The sequence below is a fragment of the Bos mutus genome, chromosome 7, assembly GCF_027580195.1.
Source record: "Bos mutus isolate GX-2022 chromosome 7, NWIPB_WYAK_1.1, whole genome shotgun sequence".
Taxonomy (NCBI): domain Eukaryota; kingdom Metazoa; phylum Chordata; class Mammalia; order Artiodactyla; family Bovidae; genus Bos; species Bos mutus.
The window spans coordinates 39,197,824-39,221,215 of NC_091623.1; the positions used below are offsets into that span (position 1 = coordinate 39,197,824).

General features: G+C 38.0%; 1 protein-coding gene across 2 annotated transcripts in view; it reads left to right on the forward strand.

Moving 5' to 3' along the window:
* The window catches only part of FER (FER tyrosine kinase), a 460,352-nt gene that overhangs the window by 139,789 nt on the left and 297,171 nt on the right, over nt 1-23,392 (forward strand). For both annotated transcript variants that reach the window (XM_070373202.1, XM_070373203.1), the window contains 2 exons: nt 2,994-3,116; nt 13,458-13,647. In XM_070373202.1, the coding sequence (XP_070229303.1) occupies nt 2,994-3,116; nt 13,458-13,647 (313 nt within the window). The remainder of the gene's footprint in view (nt 1-2,993; nt 3,117-13,457; nt 13,648-23,392) is intronic.

Consider the following 23,392-nt stretch of genomic DNA (forward strand, 5'->3'; position numbering starts at 1 on the left):
CCAGCGGATCTACTCAACCCAGGAGTTACACTGGGGGCTCCTGCATTGCAGGCGGATTCTTTACCAACTGAGCTACTAGGGAAACCCTTTTGTCCTTAAATCACCCCTACTCTAATCCCATACCTGTCAGAGTGATGATGAAAGTTTGGTTTTTAGTAATCTGGTTCTTCTCCACACATAAATATATAATAGTGTATTACTCTGCTATGGCTGCTATGATAAAATACCATGAATGAGTGGATTAAACAATAGCAATTTATTTCTCATTGTTTTGGGTGTTACAAGTTCCATATCAAGGTGACGGCCAGTTTGGGTCCTGGCGAGAGTCTTTTCCTGCTTGTAGACTGCTGCCTTCTCATGTACTCACATGACCTCTGCTTCATCTAGGCCTGGGGAGAGAGAGCAAAACTCTTGGTATCTCCTCTGAGGACCTTAATCCCATCATGAGGTTCTACCTTCACGAGCTCATCTAACCCTAGTTACTTCTCAAAGTCCCCCTCTCCAAATATCATCACTTTGGGGGTTAGAATTTCAAGATATGAATTTTGAGGGAATACAGTTCAGTCAGTAGTATGTGTATACACATACATTGATTTCACTATAAATGGAGCCAGGCTATATGTACTTCTCTGCCTCATGCCTTTTAAGTAAATGCCTTGGAAGGACCTTTTATGTGTTGGAAGAACCATGCTTTGGAAGAACCTCATTCTTTTTAATGACTATTCTGTTTCTTTAAATTTTTTATTTTTCTTTTAATTGGAGGATAATTGCAGTGTCGTGATGATTCCTGCCGGACGTCAGCACGAATCAGCCTGGAGTGTACACAGGCCCCTCCCTCCCACCTGCCCCTCCCTTCCAGCCACCCCTCTTAGGCTGTCACGGAGCCCCAGCCTGGGCTTCTCTGTGTCATGCGGCAAATTCTCACTGGCTGGCTGTTTTACAGATAGCAGTGTGTATATGTCATCGTTACTCTCTCAAATCAGACCAAAATTTATTCAGCTATTCCCCTGTTGATGAACAATTAAATACTTTCTAGTTTTATAAACACTGTAGTACAAACATCTCCATATGGACTGATTGTGAGCATGTGTAAAGTATATTGATAAGACAGATTTTTAGATGGTCAAAGGAGATTCTAATTTGAGGTTTGAGAGACAGTTCCAAGTTTCCTCTCTCCTTCCTTCCTTCCTTCCCCTCTCATTCTTGCTACAGTTTTGAGAATACTGTGTATTATCACTTGTTTTCATGCTTGTCAATTTTAGTAGGTGAAAAATAATTTACTGATTATTTAATCTGAAGATTTTAAATTGTGGCTCAGGTTGTAAATATCTCCGTGTGCTTATTGATCATTTGAAGCTTTCTTGGACTTCCAGTTGTGTTTTTTGTTCATTTTCATTGTAGGTTGACTTTTTTCTAAGAGTTTTTCTACATGAGCTTTTGCTTGTAACTTCCATTGCAAATATTTCTTCGAGGTTTGACTTTTGACTTTTGATTTTATCATCTCTTTAAGTTAAATTTAAATTTTCATATACTTGGGTTATTTAGTATTTTGTGTAGTTTGGATTTCCTGTCTTGCTTTAAAAGGCTGAAACAGAATAAAAATTTTAATGTGATATGATAGGTGTGTGTGTGTATATTTTATGATTATAGCAATTTTATTTTTTGTTTTTTTAATTAAGCTACAGTTGATTCAAGATACTGTGTTAGTTTCAGGTATATAGCAAAGTGATTCAGTTAGACATATGTATTTATCCTTTTTCAGATTTGTTTCCAATGTATATTATTATAGGATATTAAATACAATTGTCTGTGCCATACAGGAAATCCTTGTTGTTTATCTGTTTTACATACAGTGATGTGTATCTGTTAATGCTATTCTCCTAATTTGTTTCTCCCTCTCTGTCACGTTTGATAAGCATAAATTCCTTTTCTGTGTCTGTCAGTCTGTTTCTGTATTGAAAAATAAGTTCATTTGTATTATTTTTTAGATTCTAGTTGTGTATTTTTGTGATAGAAATATTTCTATTCAGGGCTGGATGCATTTTATGTAATCAAAAAATGTCTGATCTATGGGTACAGACTAATTTTATACATACTAATTTCAAATCTATATAGACTGTACCTCCAAAACATTACTGCAACATGTGAAAACAGAAATAGCTTATATTAATTTAAATTACCGTGTGACTGAGCCTTACTGTCTTTGAGGATAACAATATATATCTCATAGCTTGTTGTGAGAATTAAATGAGATAACATATGCAGATAATACTAGATGTTATTTACTCAAATGCCTATCAAGTACCATTCATTATTTATACATAAGTGTATTTCATCTTCAAAACAATGCACTGAAGCAGGTGTTACAGTATCCAAAATATGAGTAGGAAAATAGAGTCAGTGAGCTGAAGCAAGTTTCATAGGATCTCAGATAAAAAATGGTAAAGCTAGAATATACATACATGTTAGTCTGAAACAAAAATCATGGTTATTTCACCATACACTCTTCCTGGGAGAACTACAGGTACTTTTTTCTTTTTTTTTTTTTTCTTTTTTTTTTTTTTGATTTTATGATTTTTTTAACTTTTATTTTATTTTTAAACTTTACAATATCGTATTAGTTTTGCCAAATATCGAAATGAATCCACCACAGGTTCTTTGGTTCTTTTCTCTTTCTCCATTTCCTGTTTCTTTTTCTCTTTTGCTGTTTGATGAATAAAACCCTTTAAAACAGACTGCCCAGAGAACTCACTGTGATTATTGAAATGTTCTTTTCTCTGTCCAGAGTGGTAGCCGTTAGCCGTGTGTGTCTGCTCAGCTTGAAACGTGGCTGATGCAACTGAGGAGTTGAAATTTTACTCGTATTTAATTTGAATTAAAGTGCTGTGGCTCCTGTGTTGGCCTTTGCGGCCTTAGGTGTGTGGTTCTTTTTTGGTCTGTGTAAAGTGAGCGTGATTCGTGTGCTGACTGACAATGAGGAAACCTCCTCCTAGGTTGCGGACTTTGGCAGAGGAACTAATGCAGACACAGCAGATGCTTGTGAACAAGGAGGAAGCCGTCCTGGAGCTAGAGAAGAGGATCGAGGAGGCTGCCAAGACCTGTGAAAAGAAGTCTGAGTGAGTACCAAAGGGGTTATTTGAGGAAAGAAAGTTTAATTGATGTAATTTTACAGAAATACTTCATTTTACATGGAATTAGAGACATAAAATTTCCAAAAGTTGAAATTTCATGTATAAAAGTATGAAACTGTGTATGGTTGAGTTACTTTCGAGGACTATAGAGGAATGATTTTGTGTTTTTATCCGTGTAATGTTACCTATCATTTGTCTCAGTGTTTTAGTGGTTTGAATTATTTTCTGAAAAGCCCCATTAAAACCTGTCTTTACTCTGCCTTAAATGGTGACCCATTCCAGTATTCTGGGCTGGAGAATCCCATGGACAGAGCAACCTGGCTGGCTCCTGTCCATAGGGTCACAAAGAGTCAGATATGACTGAAGCGCCTTGGCACAGCGCAAATCAAAGTCCAGCATATTCTCTGTGAATTCCTTGTCTTTTACCATTTGGGACACCAGGGAAGCCCCTAAAAGAGTGTTAGACCAGTGTAATCAGGAAACTGGCCTCTGCTGTGTCAGGAGGAAGCAAGTGAACATGAAAAAGGAGTAGTCTGCCTCACGCATCCTGAGATTCGCCGTGCTGTCGTCTTACGACTGCCTTTCGTCTTGGTGTCTGAATCAGCAAACACGCTCATGGATCCTCTGACTCGTTTTGCTGTACTCTTGTGTTTACTGATTTCAATACTTACGTTTTCTCTTGTTTTCAGGTTTCCATTTTGATCTGAAATTTAAAATTTCTGGTCTGACTTTGGTCACTGTTTGCATCTTCAACGAGGATTACTTTTCTGTGGTTTCTCTAACCCCTGACTAGAACATATATATTTCTTGCTCTGGTACTTTTACAATTGGCTTGATTTGTCAAGACTTCCAAGGAAATTGTATGTGTGACATTTCTCTGGTCTCTACTACTTGCTCGTACTTTCTGTGCAACTTTTCAGATATTTTCCAAGTCTCTCAAATCTCTGATCGTGTTATATGCCTAATCAGAGTCGACAAACGGATGTCTCCTACATTACAGAAAAAATGAAAATCACCAGGTGGCAAATGCCTCATTTTTTGCCATTACATGTCTAAATTCGCCACATTTGTACTCATTCTCTTTCCTTACTTTCATAAAGGGTCTGTTCCTTGTCCTGTTTCTTGTCCCTGCTTTATATCTCATCATTTCTTACTTTCCCTGAAACTTTACATTGTTTTATATGTTATGGTTACCTTTTCTTCTCAACTGTGTCCTGTGCTCACTTTTTAAACATTTGTAAGTCCCGACTCCTAAAAGTAACCTCTACCTCTCTGCCCACCCTAGATAACCCTTCTTTAATCTCAGTATTCTCTCTCAGTTACTGGCTTTGCCTTCTGTTTTCTTAGTCAGACTTGTTCTAAGAGTGCTAATGTGCACTCAGTACCTTGACTCTTACTTAGTACTTAACCCACGGATCCCTAGTTTCTGCCCCAGCATTACTGAAGTAGGTATCTGTAAGATTCTCAATGACTTTTTTGTTGTTTAGTCATTCAGTGATGTCCAACTCTTTGCGATCCCATGGACTGCAGCATGCCAGGCTTCCCTGTCCATCACCAACTTCCAGAGCTTGCTCAAACTCATGCCCACTGAGTCGGAGATGCCATCCAACCATCTCATCTGTCGTCCCCTTCTCCTCCTGCCCTCAATCTTTCCTAGCATCAGAGTCTTTTCTAGTGAGTCAGTTCTTCGCATCAGGTGGCCAAAGTATTAGAGTTTCAGATTCAGTATCAGTGTTTCCAATGAATATTCAGGACTGATTTCCTTTAGAATTGACTGGTTTGGTCTCCTTGCTGTCCAAGGGACTCTCAAGAGTCTTTTCTAGCACCATGGTTCAAAAGTATCAGTCCTTCCAAACCCAGCCCTCTGTGTGGTCCAGCTCTTGCATCCATACAGCACTACTGGAAAAACCATAGCTTTGACTAGACGGACCTTTGTTGCCAAAGTAATGCTGTCCAGGTTGGTCATAGCTTTTCTTCCAAGGAGCAAGCCTCTTTTAATTTCATGACTGCAGACACCATCTACAGTGATTTTGTAGCCCAAGAAAATAAAGTCTGTCACTGTTTCCATTGTTTCCCCACCTATTTCCCATGAAGTGATGGGACCAGATGGCATGATCTTTATTTTTTGAATGCTGTTTTTTAAGCCAGCTTTTTCAGCGTCCTCTTTTAGAGGAAAGCATAGTTCCTCTACTCTTTTGGCCATAAGCATGGTGTCATCTGCATATCTAAGGGTATTGGTATTTCTCCCGGCAGTCTTGACTCTAGCTTGTGCTTGCTCCAGCCCAGCGTTCTCACGATGTACTCTGCATAGAAGTTAAATAAGCAGGGTGACTATATACAGCCTTTCCAGCGTACAAGGTAAAAGCTGCTGCTGCTGCTGCTAAGTCGCTTCAGTCATGTCCGGCTCTGTGCGACCCCATAGATGGCAGCCCACCAGGCTCCCCCATCCCTGGGATTCTCCAGGCAAGAACACAATACTCAATGACAATATATATGTTTCTAAATTTTGCAACTATCTTATTTGACCTCCTCAAAGTATCTTTGTTGACTTCCTTTCCCTTGGCCTTTGCGAACCAAGATACCAGATCTTGCTTCTCCCTTTCTGACCACTCCTTCTTTGTAAACTCATTCTTCCCCGCTTGGCCAGTGTATTTTGGAGTTACCCATGGCATGGTTCTAGGCTGTGCAGTCTTCTTCCTGCACTCTGTCCTTGGGTGACCCCCTGAAGATGACTCATGCTTATTACTCTAGCTCAGATGTCCTCTGGGAACTCCATGCCCATGTAGTCGGTTGCTTACTTGACATGCCTCTTTGGATGTCTTAGTAGTACCCTACATTTCTCACATCTAAGACTGAATTAAAAACCCCCTAAATACAATCCAACCAGCCCAACCTAGTTCACTTTTAGTTTTTTTTTTCCTCTCAGTTTCAGTGAATGGCAGCACCATCTATTCTTGTATGCAACTCAGGTTAGTAGGAGCCTACCTCTCCCACTTAAGGAAAGTGAAAGTGAAGTTGCTCAGTTGTGTCTGACTCTTTGCAATGCCGTGGACTGTAGCCCACCAGGCTCCTCTGTCCATGGGATTTTCCAGGCAAGAGTACCAGAGTGGGTTGCCATTTCCTTCTCCACTCCCACTTAATACTATGGCTCTTATTACAACTTGGTATTATATGTCATATTGAAATTGCTGAGCCTTTTAAAGGTGAGAACAGGAAAATATGAGTTACTCTGGATATTCCTTTAATAAATCTGAAAATTTTCAGTATTGAATCAGGATTAGATTTTCTTTGGATTATAAAGATAAATTTTATCAACCATTGCACATATAAAAGTAAAAATATAATTATCTTTTGTTTTTCTTTATTTGCAACTAAATCTCTGCACATGTTTACAGATGACTAAGTAGTTCTACTTTTTATAGTTTTGTAAATGTACACATTGTAAATGACTTTTGTTTTAAAATTTGTTAGATATAAAGAAATACAGTAGGACCCTCTCACCAGCATGTCTGGTTATATATTGTTGAAGGAGACAGTCTTTAAGGGTTATCTTAACCTAGAATTTGTAAGTTCTTTGATTTTTTTGGTATGTTTTCTTGACTCATATCTTCAGTTCTCGCTTCATCTGCATAATCAGGGTGATCCACATTTCTCCACCTGTTTATATTTATCAGGAGATAAGAATGGGATGAGAGGAGAGGAGGCTTAAAACATGATGGATATATGGGAATCAACACCTCTTGAGTTCTTACTCATTTCCACATATTATGCTGGATATTTTATATATATTAATTCACTTTAATGTTATCTTTACTATGCTCTCCGTGTAATTATGAGCATTTTACCTTTAAGACTTAGAGAATTTAGATAACTTAAAATCACACCTAGGAAGGGATAGAAAACTCATGAGTTCTTGACTCCGAAGTTTCTGTCTGATCACAGCAATTGCTTGATCTCATGATTTTAGTAGTGTTCTTAGGAGAGTAAGTTAGAAGGGATAAGTGTGTCTGGCAATTCAGCAAATGAGTCTGGTTTAACCCAAATTCTGTTTGCACTCTGTTATCATGGAGTTTTTATTGTTAACTTCAGGGCATAATTTTGAAAATGTTAAGTATATTTATATAACTAAGTAGTCATTGTGAAATCTCATTAATTTAGACATTGGTAGGTTTAAGTTTGTCTTTGAACTATATGTTAAAATAATTTGCAAAACAAACAGTCTGAAATGAATTCTAGGGTAAATGTTTGCATTTCATCTTCTGAATATTTCTTAAACATCTCTCTATATATACACATATATATATGTATGTGTGTGTGTGTGTGTATATATATATATATATATATATATATATATATATATAATCTGTTGCTGTTTAGCCACTAAGTCGTGTCCGACTCTTTTGTGACCCCCATGGACTGTACCTGCCAGGTTCCTCTATCCATGGAAATTTCCAGGCAAGAATACTGGAGTGGATTGCCATTTCCTTCTCCAGGGGATCTTTTAGACCCAAGGCTCAAACCTGCCTCTCCTGCATTGCAGTCGGATTCTTTACCACTGAGCCACCAGGGAAGCCCTGTATATATGTCTACAGATACTTATTTAAATATATGATTAAAAGCAATTTTCATCTAATTTCAAAGATTTATTTTTACTCCAGAACTTTTTTAGCTTTAAATATCATGTTAGTTAAAAGTAATAAAACAATGAAACAAAACTACATTTCCCCCAAGACTAAAAATATCCTATATATTTGCCTTTCTTAAATGATCTCTAAATTAATGAAATTATGTGAATTTTTACTTATTATAAATAGCACTCATGTTCTTATGAAAAGTATAACATATGAGAGACTAATGTTAAAACCTTTGAATTTAGATTTGGCTTAGGTTTCTCCAAAACATAATACAGTGAAAAAATAAAACTACATGAAAAATCATCTGATACCTTTGATTCTTATAAATGAATTATATAAAATGAAAAATGAACTTAAAGAATGGTTTTTATGTGACATGAAATTCACACCAAGAAGCACAGATTTTTGGCTTATATAAATAATGCAGGTCTTAGTTGAAATATAGCTATTGCAAATTTTTATTTTAAGAAATAAGGTGAAAGAAATAAAACCAACTTTTTGAAGTGGTATAATTTAACACAACACAAAGTGTCACTCTGTTATACATATCGTTACTTATTACTTCAAAACATGCTTATTCAACTGGAAGTAGTATCCATTTTTTCCTGATATATGATCCTTGACTGCTGTATTAGAAAATAGTTTATGGGAAAATATACCAGGCATATGTCACTTATGACTCATTGGCATAAAGAACTGGTAATGTTGCTACTCATTTTAATGCTTGATTTGACTCCAGAGAGTGAATGATAATTCAGTTTTGTATAGTTATGTACCATTATCACCTGGTACTTAAAAATACTTTACACATTATAAAAGCATAACTTTTAGAGCCATGTGGAATCTAGAGAAATCAATTTGATCATCTAATCTTGCAAATTATGTGGTATCTGAGGGCCAGAAATTTTCAGAGACTTGAGAAGATTCACATCCAGCTTATAGTGAAGGTGATGCTTGAACCATCTGGAGTATTGTTCTGGTTTGCAAATTCAGGTATCTGTTTTTTATTTTTGTCTCAGAATGTTTCAGTTATATCTACTAGGTGCTATGACTGCAATGAAACGTAAGACACACGTGGGCACGTGGCTCATGAAGCTTGTGCTTTTGTGGAGTTGGCCAACACAAAATGAGATAGTAACAGGTGTGATAGTGGCTATGGAACAAGGTCAGGTAGAAGAATGACGGAGGAGCACTCGCTTAATGTGGGTGATCAGGGGTCTTCTAGGAAATGGCATTTTTGCTGAGACCTAAGGGTAGAAGGGCTTCCCTGGTGGCTCAGATGGTAAAGAATCTGCCCACAGTGTGGGAGACCTAGGTTTGATTTCTGGCTCAGGAATATCCCCTGGAGAAGGAAATGGCTACGCGCTCCAGTATTCTTGCCTGGACAATCCCATGGACAGAGGAGCCTTGTGGGCTACAGTCCATGGGATCGTGAAGAGTTGGACACCACTGAGCATCTAACACTATCAGTTTTCACCAGGTGAAGAGTGCGTAGAAAGAGTAGTCAGAAATAGGGAGGAAATAGCACATGCATAAATCCTGATCCCTTGCATGTTTCAGATTTACTTATAGCTTCCTGTGCATCTTGTTTTATACAATCATGCATTTATTATAATTAACTTCTTATTGAAATATGTATAGCTCGTTTGCTGAATGGTATTGTAAGCATGTAAAATAATTATATAGTGATTACAGCAATATTTTTTTAAAAGTAATTATTAAACAATAATAAGATGATAATGTATTTGAAATGGTCATTATACGTAGAGCTCAGTGAACTTAATTGGATGAAGGTAATATTGCTCCTTAATTTGCTGATCAGATGTATTAACTAGAAAACATTTGGACTAGAGCTATATAATAGGGCATCTACCTCCCCCAAATCTCATTGTTCTTAAAAACAACTAAATTAAAAGCCAGGATGCTTATCTATTTACTTATTTATTAAATTTTTATTTTATATTGAAATATAGTTGATTTATAATGTGTTAATCTCAGGTGTACAGCAAAATGATTCGTTTATCTGTGTATATATATCCATTCCGTTTCATATTATTTTCTTATGTATGTTATTACAGAATATTGAGTAGAGTTCCCTGTGCTATACAGTAGGTCCTTGCTGATTATGTAATTTATTTATAGTAAGTGTGTATATATTTGAATCCCAAACTCCTAATTTATCCCTCTCTGCCACCTTTCTTCTTTGGTGATCATTAAGTTTGTTTTCTACATCTGTGAGTCGTTTTCTGTTTTGTAAATAAGTTAGTTTCTATCATTTCTTTTTTAGATTCTGTATGTAGGTGACATCGTGTGGTATCTGTCTACATTCTGACTTGTTTAGATTCTGTATGTAGGTGACATCGTGTGGTATCTGTCTACATTCTGACTTGTTTAGATTCTGTATGTAGGTGACATCGTGTGGTATCTGTCTACATTCTGACTTGTTTAGATTCTGTATGTAGGTGACATCGTGTGGTATCTGTCTACGTTCTGACTTGTTTAGATTCTATATGTAGGTGACATCGTGTGGTATCTGTCTACATTCTGACTCGTTTCCCTTAGTATGATCCTCGTTAGGTCTGACTGTGTTGCTGCAAATGGCAGCATTTCATTCTTTTCATGCTGCGTAGTATTCCATTTTATGTATTTCCTATTCTTGGCGTTAGGATAGTGTCTCAAAATGTTCACAAGTGATTTCTTATATGACGCAATAGATATTTAGAACTCCTGAAGAAAAATTTTCAAAGGCCTGTTTTAAAAGAGATTACTTAAGAACCCAAGGTATATGAGATAATAAAATCCTCACAGTACAACAGGAAGCACCAGTAGTAGTGAAACTTCCTTTTCTCTGTTTGCTCGCATCGTGTAGCTTGTGGCATGTCAATTCTCCAGCCGGGGATTGAACCTGGGCTGCCGCGGTGAAAGTGCTGAATCCTGACCACTAGACTTGCAGGGAGCTCCCAGCGATACATATTTTTAAATTAGTTTTTAATGGAGATAATTACCATTGGAGAAGGAAATGGCAACCTACTCCAGTATTCTTGCCTAGAGAATCCCACGGACAGAGAAGCCTGGTGGGCTATAGTCCATAGGTTTGCAGAAAGTCGGATATGACTGAGCAACTGTCACTCATGTAGTTGGAAGAATTAATGCAGAAAGATCCCATTAAACCCTAGGCCAATGCAGGAGACATAAGAGACACAGCTTTGATCCATGGGTCGGGAAGGTCCCCTGAAGGAGCAACCCACTCCAGTATTCTTGCCTGGAGAACCCCATGGCCAGAGGAGTCTGGCAGGCTACAGTCCCTAGGGTCACAAAGAGTCAGATGCGACTGAATCGGCTTAGCGGCTTAGCATGCATGCACATGCCATTACCACTAGCAATGTATTAGTGATAATCTCGCCTCATCTTCACCAGCATTTGATCTTGTCATTACTTTTTATCCGAGCCATTCTATTAAATCTGTACAGATACATCATTTTTAAAATTTAAGACTTTTTTTGAGGAGTTTAAATTTCACAGCAAAACTGAGGGGAAGTTACAGAGATTTCCGATACACTTCTCCCACAATACATAGTCTCCCACATTATCAGCACTGCCCACCAGAGCATCAGATTTGTTACAACTGACGAATCTGGAATGACCCATCAGTATCATTCTAAGTCCGTAGTCTGCATTGGGCTTCACTCTTGGTGGTGTGCATTCTGTGGGTTTGAATTAGTGTATAATGACCTATGCCCATCATTATGGCATCATATATGGCATTTTTTACTAAGATATTCTGTGCTCCACACATTAGTGCATCCCCCAGCCCCAGCTGTTGGTGGCCGTGGTCCTTTTACTGTCTCTTTATATAGTTTTGCCTGGTACAGAGTGTCACGTGGTTGGAATCGTGCGTTATGCAGCCTTTCAGACTGGCTTCTCTCGATTAATGATGTACTTTTAAGAGTCCTCCATGTCTTCAGTGGTCTAGTGGCTTGTTTTGAGTTCTGAAACGTATTCTCTTGTACAGTTATCCTTTCTTCTGATGACTGACATATTGGTTGCTTCCCAGTTTTGACAGTTATGAATAAAGCTGCTGTAAATATCCATGTGTGGGCTTTTATGTGAGCGTAAGTTTTCAACTCCTTTGGGTAAATACCAAGGAATAGGATTGCTGGATCCCATGGTAAAAGTATGCTTAGTTTGCAGGGAACTGCCAGCCTGTCTTCCAGAGTGGCTGCCCATTGTGCGTGCCCGTCAGTAATTCCAGGCCACACCCTCGCCAGCAGGTGGGGGTGGCAGTGTTCTGGGGTTTGGCCTTCCTCGTAAACGTCTAATACTGTCTCATTGTTGTTTCAGCTTCCATTTTCCTGATAGTATAGAATGTGAAGCACTTTCTCATATGCTTATTTGTCATCTGTATATCTGTAAGGTATCTGTTAAGGTCTTTGGCTCATTTTTAAAGAAGTTTGCTTATTTTCTTATTACTGATATTTAAGAGATCTTCGTATATGTTGGATAACAGTCCTTTATCAGATGTGTCATTTGTATATCTTTTCTCCTAGTCTGTGGCTTATCTTCTCATGTATTTGATCAATTTTTTTAAATTGATGTATAATTGATTTACAGTGTTGTATTAACTTCTCCTATACAGCAAAGTGCTTTAGTTATACACGAATATACTTTTAAAAAATGCTCTCTTCTGACAAACCATGGTGGTTTGTCAGAGTACTGAATATAGTTCTCTGTGTTATGCAGTAGGACCACGTTGCCTATGATCGCTTCTATGATTTTTAGGCATCTGGTTTTACATTTAAGTCTTTAGGCCATTTTAAGTTTATTTTGTGTGTGGTGAGTGTGTTGTAACTTCATCGATTTACATGCACTGTCCAGCTTTCCCAGAAGCATTTGCTAAAGAGACTGTCTTTTTCCAAACTGTCTGTAATCTATTATTAACTTGCTTTCAACAGTGCGTGGCACAGTTCTTTCAGATACTAATATACTAAATATGACAGCATCTTCAAGATGTTTCTCACCGCTGCTACCTGTTTTCTTGTGGCTTTAAGATGGGCAAATTAATTTGAAATTCCTATTAGGGACAGCCTTGAAGGGTAAAACTCTAAAGGAGGAATGAAGAGGTCTACTATCTTTCTAATGGTGTATATTGGAAGATTTGAGGGCTTACACGTATTCGGTAGTCCTTGTCAGAAAACTTTCCCTAGAGCACACGATCCTCACAATAGGCACACAGCTTGCTTCCAGCTGTCACCTTGATTTGATTTATTCTCTAGGCAGAGATCTGATTTTAGCTATATTCCGTTTGAGATTTAAAATAAATTAAGATTCTGCTTCAGTCACGTTAATTCATTTTAGGCTCTGCATTTCTGGACCGACATGTCTGTACTTTGTGAGGTGGACGGTTTACTGTAAAATAAAATGAGTGCCATGGATCGTAATAATTTGAAAGCATTTTGAATTTGGTTTTTGCTTCCAAAAACTTCCTTTAATTTTGTAAATGCTAATGTTTAACAACTACTGTGATGACTCAAAATCCGTTTAGTTTCATAATTCTTATAGTTCTGAAAGACTCTTATAAAGAGGAAAATGAAGAAAGGAACATAATCTACACATATACAGGATATGATTTCCTTCACAGTCTTTATTTCTTAGAGTAGTTGAAATAATTTATATTAAATGTGTTCTCTTTTAGTATTGTACTTCTGCTAAGCCAAAAACAGACACTTGAAGAGCTGAAACAGTCAGTCCAGCAGCTGAGATGCACCGAGGCAAAGTTTACAGCACAGAAAGAATTGCTGGAGCAAAAAGTGCAAGAAAATGATGGGAAAGAGCCACCTCCAGTAGTCAATTATGAAGAAGACGCACGATCAGTTACATCTATGGTAAGCCAAAGCATAAACAGATGAGAAAGTTGAAAGAGTTGTATACAGGTAATAAGTGAATACAAAAATTATTTTTGGTTGCTATAACAAGTTATTACTCTTGTTAATATGCAGGTCCTATTAAACTTGTGTGTAAATGCAAAATAAACTTGTCGGTCACCTCAGGTCACCTGGAGAACACTTTCAGAAACCACCTGTAGAGTCAGAGGAAAAAGCTCTTCTCTTGCCTTTAAATCTGAAAACAAAGACTGCAATTGTTTTTATTCCTGGGATACAGCAGGAAGGTAGGGTGTTATTCTTAAGGTAGAAATAAGAAAAAGATATTTATTGATTTTTTCTTATTAAGAACAGTAGAAGTTTATCTGAGATTGATGATGTTTTTGCTGTTTTCACAATACAAAACATTGATTTTGCTTATAAAGATTTTTTCTTATAAATATCTTTTAACTACAATAAACACATTTAAATCTAGCAACTAGTAATTCAACTTTATTTTATATAGATTTATTAACTGTTTAAGAATGCTTAGTGTAAGTACTTTTTCTCTCTTCCCCTTCCTTTCCTCCTTCTTTCCTCTTATGTTGATTGTTTCTATCAACAGACAATTTTGACACCCACTGGTCATTTGGAAATATCTTCAGACATGTTTGATTTTCCCAGCTGGTGGATGCTTTTGGTATCTAGTTGATAGAGGCCAGTGATGCTGCTAAATATCACACAATGCCCATCACAGCCCCTCTCTTCTTATTCCCAACAAAAAAATACTCAGCCTCACATATTAACAGTGCCAGGGCTGAAAAGGACTGAGCTGTGTCCTTGGTTTTCTCTGTGAGTAACTGAGTAACTGGATGCAGTCCATGAGTAGAACTGTTACAGTTAATGATGCTATAGATGTATTTGAATAATTTTTAGTTCATGTTATTCTAAATAGTACCATTTAGCTGTTAAATGAATTCATAGGAAATGTCTCCATAGGAAAAAAGATTGCATTTGAAATTTCCAATTCCAGATAAATCTGGATATGAATATGAAGTGTTTAAGTTATTGTGATTATTGCAGTTTTTAAATTAATTGAGCCATAGTGATCTATGCAATACATTGTGAAGTATAATTCTTTGCTCTCCTTATTGTCCTGCCAGATAATAAGGATCTTATTATATAGACCAAGGCCCCTACTAGGTTAATTTTCTTATTTCATGATTTTTGGTAACTATCTGGTATATGTCTTTTTTTTTTTTTTTCAGAGAAACTTCTGAAGGTCATTCTTTTGCTTGGCTTTCAAACCTTAGTAAAGCTTTTATTCTCTGAGTATGGTTTATAATATTTCCTTGTCCCCATGTGGCTGTGGGAGTGGTTCCTTCATAGCCTGATTTAGTGGTAGATTGTCACTAAATGGTAACGTATCCCCATTTTATAACTACAACTAGAATCTAGAGTTTGCAATTTAAAATATAATAGTTCATTAAGTATTTCATTAAGAACTCATAATCCTTTAGAGTTTTATCTTTGATAATCATTGAAGAAGAGGTTTTTCAATAAATGAATAAATAGTGTTTTAAAGAGTATATATAATACTGTGATCCCAAGTGGCATTAGTGGTAAAAACCCTCCTGCCAGTACAGGAGAAACAAGAGATCTGGTTTGATCCCTGGGTTGGGAAGGTCCCCTAGAAGAGGGCATGGAAACCCACTCCAGTATCCTTGCCTGGAGAATCCCTTGGACAGAGGAGCCTGACTGGCAATGGTCCATAGGGTCGCAAAGAATTGGACCCAACTGAAATACAACATAATACAGTTTAAGAGACTAAACTGCTTTCTGGTACTTTCAGACCTTCTCCTGTACCCATTTATTAAATGATGATAATATCTTATGAACGTTTAGAAAGTGATATCAGGTGTCTCATTTTATTCAATTTATTTTAAATAGCTGAAATGCTGTGTGTTTCTACACATCTTATCTATTCACTGAAGTAATGCCTTTAGTAAGTCTTTAAGGAATTTACAAAGAAATGCTGTGTGTAGTTTAAGGTAATAAAGTAACATTTTATATATCAAACAGGACATTCCACCAATTGATGCCAGTTGATGAGATTCTACAGTATGTTTTATAAACAAGTAAAAACTATTTTCAGTTAGTAGTTCTTACAACTAAGTAATACTCCCACATATACCAATGAAATCTTTGCATAATTCAGCCTTTCAGTAATAATTAGAATATAACTTTTCATTTTATTCAAAAAGCCAAAATATTAAAACTATAAATCGTTTTTCCCCAAATGTCTGTTTAAGCATTATGAGTAATTTTACCAAAATGCTTGAAATTCAGGTAAGCAGGCCCATTGGTTTTTCCTGTTTATAAATTCTATCTTTACAAATGATATCTTTGTATTTCAATAAGGGAAATTTAGTTGAGTATTGGAAGAATTGGAAGAACTAAAAATTAAACCATAATATAGTGAAAAATAGTAAAGCTTGGCCTAAATATTATTTAAGAGCAAGTTATTAACTATTCTGTGCTGTACTTAGTCTCTCAGTTGTGTCTGACTGTTTGTGACCCCATGGACTGTAACTTGCCAGGCTCCTCTGTCCATGGGATTCTGCAGACAAGAAAACCAGAGTGGGTTGCCATGCCCTCCTCCAGGGAATCTTCTCAACCCAGGGATCAAACCCACGTCTCCCGCATTGCAGGTTGATTCTTTACCATCTGAGTCACCAGGGAAGCCCAAGAATACTGGAGTGAATAGCCTGTCCCTTCTCCAGAGGATCTTCCCAACCCAGGAATTGAACCGGGGTCTCCTGCATTGCAGGTGGATTCTTTATTAGCTGAGCTAATAAACTATTAACTATTCTACATTTCCTAGTTAATGGCAATGTTAACCAAAATACAGACTCCTCAGTGGTGATTGCTTCTGTGAAAGAGCGTCCTTAAGGAACTGTACTGCTGAGATGGGCCATGGATTGTATATTCTTAAAAAATTCCAAGGTGATTCAGATAATCATGGTTAGAAGTCTCGTTAGGCTGTTAGATGTATTGACATTTATTTCAACTTTGTAATTTTATGAGAATAAACAGATCTAAAGAATTGTGTAGGCAAGTAATATAAACATCTTTGCCAGGAAAGCAAGAATGAAAGTCGCTCAGTTGTGTCTACCTCTTCGTGACCCCGCTCCTCTGTCCATGTAATTTTCCAGGCAAGAACACTGGAGTGGGTAGCCATTCCCTCTTCTAGGGGATCTTCCCGAGCCAGGGGTTGAACCCGATTCCCCTTCATTGCGGGCAGATTCTTTGCCGTCTGAGTCACCAGGGAAGCTGATCCTCTAATGTTGTCTTTTTCACCTAAGTCTAATTTTGGCCAAAATACCAAGGAGGAAATGATAAATATTAAGTATTGAAAAGTAAGGGCTTCTTTAGTAGCTCAGACAGTAGAGACTCTGCCTGCAAAGCAGGAGACATGAGTTCTATTCCTGGAAAAAGAAATAGCTACCCACTACAGTATTCTTGCCTAGAGAATTTCTTGGACAGAGGAGACTTGCAGGCTGCAGTCCATGGAGTCACAAAGAATCTACACGACTGAGCAACTAACAGACAACAAAAACAACACTGCACAGTAATTACCTATTATTTGTGGACACGTGTGTTTCATTTATACATTTAAAGCAGTATTTATTGATCACCTACTATGTGTCAAAGATATTTTTATATGCTTGTAATATATCAGTGCATAAAACTAATGACTCTTAGGAGTTACATTCTGTGGTGAGTGGCACTTAATAAATAAACTGTATATTATATTGTAATTGTAATTGAATGAATGCTCAGTCGTGTCCGACTCTTTGTGACCCCACGGAGTACCAGGCTCCTCCGTCCATGGGATTTTCCAGGCAATAGTACTGGAGTGGGTTGCCATTTCCTTCTCCAGGGGATCTTCCCTATCCAGGGATTAAACCCGAGTCTTCCGAATTGTAGACACACGCTTTACCGTCTGAGCCACCGGAGAAGTCTATATATCATATTGGAAGATGCTAAATGCCAGGGTATAAAGACAAAGCAGGGTAGGGGGTCGGGGGCCCAGTGGCTCAGAGGTTGAGATACAATTTTGTTTTTTGGGATACAATTTTAAATGGAAATAAAGATAAGCACCTTTGAGAAAGTGACATTTTAATATTAACAATGTTCTTTTTAATGAAAAAAATGAAATAATAGGTAAATAGTCATCACAGAATCTCTGCTTGGTGGAAATTTTTTTCTATTATTTTTCTTAATTTTCAAGATTTCTGAAAACAACATATGCTGCTCTAATAACTACAAATGTGTGAGTGTTATTAAATAAATACAATATATTCCTACTGCATAAAATAAAAATAGTAGATAAAATAAAATACCTCATAGTCCTGCTTAGCGTTCAAAGGCATCCAGTGATCAATTTTTACACAAGAAAGTGACATTTGAACCAAACCTTGAACTGGGAAGCTAGTCAACTGCTTAATTTCCAGGAGAAGAACATTCTAGTCAGAGGATGTGTTTATGTCAAAGACAAAGGCAGGGACCTATCTGGACTGTCCAGGGTATAGTGAGGAGCTCTGAGCAGGGGCAAGGTAAGAGGAGAGGGAATGAGAGTGAGAAGCGATGAGAGCAGGTCTCAGGTCCCGGGAGCATAATGAAGATGCTGCTGCTGCTAAGTCGCTCAGTCGTGTCCGACTCTGTGCGACCCCATGGATGGCAGCCCACCAGGCTCCCCTATCCCTGGGACTCTCCAGGCAAGAGCACTGGAGTGGGTGCCATTGCCTTCTCCAGCATAATGAAGGGTCATGCGTTTTCTCTGAATGAAAGGGAAGCCACTGGATGAGGAGGTTATAACAGAAGATGGACATACTGTGACTTGTGATTTCAGTGATCGCTGTGTCGATAATATACTTAAAGGTGATAAGGTTGGAAGAACAGGGCTTTTGCCACACCTGGGAGATAGACGATGACACACTGAGGGTGGCGTCATGGGAGGCCGTGAGAGGTGATTCGTTTCTGAGTGTGGTTTGATGACTGAAAGTGAAAGTGAAGTTGCTCACTCGTGTCTGACTCTTTGCGACCCCATGGACTATATTATAGCCCACGAGGCTCCTCTGTCCATGGAATTTCCCAGGCAAGAATACTGGAGTGGGTTGCCATTTCTCCAGGGGATCTTCCCGACCCAGGGATCAAACCCGGGCCTCCTGCATTGCTAGCAGACAGTTTTACCAGCTGAGCCACCAGGGAAGCCCATGAGATTTCCTGTGGGTTTAGTCTGGGGTATGAGAGAGAAGATTCGAGAACAGTTTTCAGGTTTGAGGAGGAGCTCTAGAGGAACAGTGTTTGTTTCAAGTGTGGGGTAGGACTGCACAGAGTGGCCTTGATGAGGAAGAGCAAGGGTTCTGTTTGTCTTTCCAAAAAAAGAGAGAAAAATAAAAGAAACACCCAACCAGTGTGGAAATTTGGTAGTTCCAGAGCATGTTTTGGACTGGAGATATACATTTGAGAGTTGCAGGCATCAAATGGTGTTTAAAACTATTTGACCATAGAAGGTTACCAAGTGAAGGAGGCAGAGAAGAAAAGGGAAGCAAGGGCTGCTCTCTGGGGCGCTGCACGTTAGGTCCGGACAATGAGGAGTCGGCATAAACTGAGGAGGAGTGCCCAGTGAGGGGGCAGAAAGTCGAGAGAGTTCGGTGTCCTCAAAACACGCTCCAAGGAGAAACGAGTTCTGTGGTTTTGGACCTGCCAGGTTAGGGCACTTCCTGATTTGACTGCAGGACTTTGCTGAACTTTCTGTATCAAATGGCCAAGAGAACTATAGCACAGAATGCTCTCTCTCTGGAAATACTGGTCCCATCCTTTCTCAATCCTTTTTCAGAGTGTCCTGAAGGGACCACTGTGCAATGGAAACTGTACTTTGAGAAGTGAATTAGAAGACAAATCCTTTCTTATCTAATTGAGTTATTGACTGATTAAATGTGCTGTTAATGCTAAAGGCATTTTGTGTTGTTTCAATGTTCTATGGACCCAAGGATTATTTTATCTTATTCTTCAATTTTAGCTCTGCAGGCAGAAGAATCTGCCTTTTGGGGCAGAGTAGAAGGGTAAACTCTTTGTTGGCTGCCCTTGGATAATGATGGCAATACCAAGATTTCTAGTCCCTGACTAAATATTGCCTGACTTTACTCTCTTGCTTTCTCTCTCTCAATCTGTTAAAAAGTATTACATGATTGTTTTTAGCTCTCTAGTTGTAAAACATGATAAATTTTCAACCAGTGTCTGTTGAATTGAGGAATTGCACTTCCTTTTTATTCCAGAGTAATCTAATTATCTTACTTTATAGCAGTGTGTACATTAGGCCAAATATAATGATTTTTGTTCAATCTCCTTTATATGTCAAATATAGCTAGAATTGATCGCACCATGGAATGAGTTCTTTTTAAATGTTTTTAGCTATACTGTAAGATAATTGCCTTTACTTTGATGTTTCTGAAGTTGTACACTTTAAGCCCTTTTACTAGCGTAATGCACAATATAAATTTATCTTCTCTATGTATTTTATTGATTTATGCTTAATTGAACAGCACTGTCAGTAAAATCCTGTTTTGTTACGTTTCAACCAACAAAATATCTTGTTTGTTGACTAAATATTATCTGCCGTTACGATTCAGTGATAATTCGTTTTACCACAGTGTTCAATGTATTTCGTTTTTATAGTTAGTCCCTGAATTGGAATGCTGTCAATTGAGATTTCATATTGACAACATTATTGAAGCTTTATCTGTTTTCATCATCAGGTACATTTTCTTTCGTTAAACATAGAAGTTAAATGTTAATTCCAAGCTTTACTGTCAAATGTGCTGAGCAAAGTGCCAGACTGAGACCAGGAGACCTGAGCCGAGCTTTGCCTCTGCTGTGGGGCTCTTGGGAGGTTACTTAACCTTTCTGAGTTGGTTTTTTCTTCCCATAGAAGGAGCAAATGTGTACCCAACTTGTCTGCCAGGATTTCTGTGACACTGAAATGAGATTATGTATTTTATGTTTTATGAAATACTGTTAAAACACGTTTCTACTTCATTTCTTTTTCTAATAATGTACCTTAGTTCACATTTAAATTAATTTGTTAGATACTTACTGAGTTCTTAATTATGAATTATAGATATTTCTGTTGGATTATCGTTTGTATTTCTTATTTATGAAGGCAAACATTGTAATTAATTTCTCTGAATATGTAGAACATATGCGCGCACAGGGGTCTAAGTGTCCTTTTGTGAGTCCTCAGTTCCCTACCTCAGAGGTAACTTTCCAGAAGCATTGTATGCAGATATAAACATGAATTTATACCACATGTTTTCTGCTCTTTTGACATAAATGGTAAAGCATATAACAATACTGTTTACTTTTCTGCTTAATATATTTTAAGTATCATTTACAACAGTGAATATATACTTCTTTTTTTCATTTATTTGTTCAACAAATAAGTATTTATTTCATGTCAGCTATCAGTTACCACTCTAAGTTCTGAGGATGCAGTAGTGAACAAAATAAACTTTTTTTTGTTCTCATGGACCTTGCACTCTTAACTGAAGCAGACAGACAGTAAATTTAGATTTCTATATGTGTGTGTACACACACACACACACACGTAGTCAGGTGGTGGTAAGTTCTTTGGAGAAATAAGACAGTGGAAGAAGAGGGTATGGAGGAGACAGACAGTAAATTTATGTACATGTATATAGTGTCAGGTGGTGGTAAGTTCTTTGGAGAAAAATGAAGCGGGAAGGAAGAAGAGGGTGCTGGGAGGTGTTTTATATGGATGGTGGTCGAATATGGCTTCACTGATCAAGTGGTGTTTACACAGAGGTCTGACATGACGAAGGAGCAAACGGTGGGATTGCCTGGGGTGAGGATATTTCAGGCGGTGGGAAAAGCCGCGGGAAGGCTCTGGGGCAGGAGTTTGCTTCTTGTGTTGGTGGAGCACCCAGGACGGCCGTGCGCTTGGAGCCGGATGAAGCAGGGGAGGGTCGGGGAAACGGCCAGTGTTCAGATCACACAGCCGCGCAGACCATGGTGAGCACTGTGATGCTGACTCAGGGACATAAGATTCTGAGCAAAGAATGACATGTGTACATGGTTTATAATATTTTGTTATTAAGACAGTTTTGGTGAAATCCTATACTTTTTCTATGTATATAAATGGAGATTATATGTAAGATCCATTTTAGAGGGTTTTGTGCAGTTTATATAGGTTTAGATTTTACTTTAAAATAATTTAAAAGTTTCTTAATCTGAGAACAATGTAAGTTATGGATATTAATTACTATATTAATATTGACATTAGTGTTTCAGTCTTATAGGTGAATACATTCTTGCTTTCAGCTTCCCTTTGGCATAGATTTTTATCATGCTCATCTTTTAGTAGCTCTCTAGTTTATTAAATTATTAGATTCTCCAGTGGATCTGATACTTAAAGAGTATTTAGAGATACATGCTTTATGTAATTGATGGACAGATTTTTAATTTATAAAACAAAGATGTTAGGAGGTGATAATGATTACATTATAAAAAATTTGTTGATTTTTCCAAATGATTCAGGTCAAGATTCCTTAACATTCTAACCACAGGGGAACCACCAATCAATACCACAGTGATATATTACCTTACTCTGATCAGAATGGCCCTTATCAAAAGAACAGTAGATAACAGTGTTTGGCAAGGATGTGAATGGGCAGGAATGCTTTGGCACTGTGGGTGGGAATATTAATTGGTTCAGCCCCTGTGGATAACGGTATGGAGGTTCCTCAAAAAATTAAAAATAGAACTGCCACATAATTCAGTAATTCCATTTCTGTGTGTTTATTCCAAAGGACATGAAAACACTAACTTGGAAAGGTAGTCTGCACCCCATGTTCCCAGCAGCTTCCCAGGTGGCACGAGTGGTATAGAATCCACCTGCTGCTGCAGGAGACAGAGGCTCAATCCCTGGGTTGGGAAGATCCCCTGGAGAAGGGCATGGCACCCCACTCCAGTATCCTTGCCTGGAAAATCCCATGGATGGAGGAGCCTGGCGGGCTGCAGTCCATGGGGTTGCACAGAGTCGGGCACGACTGAGCGACTTTCCATGTAGCACAAAGGGCAGAGAAAGATGTGGAAACTTGAGTCAAACTGGCATGATCTTCATTGTGTTTAAGTAGATTTCTGCCTCCCCCCACCTTAGGTCAATTTCATCTGTAAAATGCGGTTAGTAACATGCCCTTCATAGGACTGTCGGCAAAGGCAAAGGCACTTTATAGAGCTCTGGATGGAGTTAGGAAGGAAGGTGTTTAGCGCACAGTCGGTTTTTGTCCCCTTTCTTTTCCTTCTTCCCTCCCTTTCTCGTTTTCCTCTTTTCTTCTGTGTCTTGCACTTTTGTCCCTGTTTCTCCTCTTCCTGCCTTTGCCTTCTTAGTAAACACAGTCAAACAACTTGCATGAGTATTTATTGTGTGCCATGGATGGAGACATCCTAAAGTAAAACAAAGTCTCCGTACTGAAAAATCTACATTCAGCAGGCAGAAAGTTGTAATGAATAACTGATTAACAAGAAAACATCAGAGTTAAGGGCTATGATGAAACTGGTCGTTAATATTCCTCAGATTTTTGCCTTTACCCCAAGGCCTTCTGTTCTTTGTAGTTATGTTATCTGTGGGTTTTTTTTCCTTCTGTCGTGATTTAAACGTTAACTTATGACCCCCATATCTACT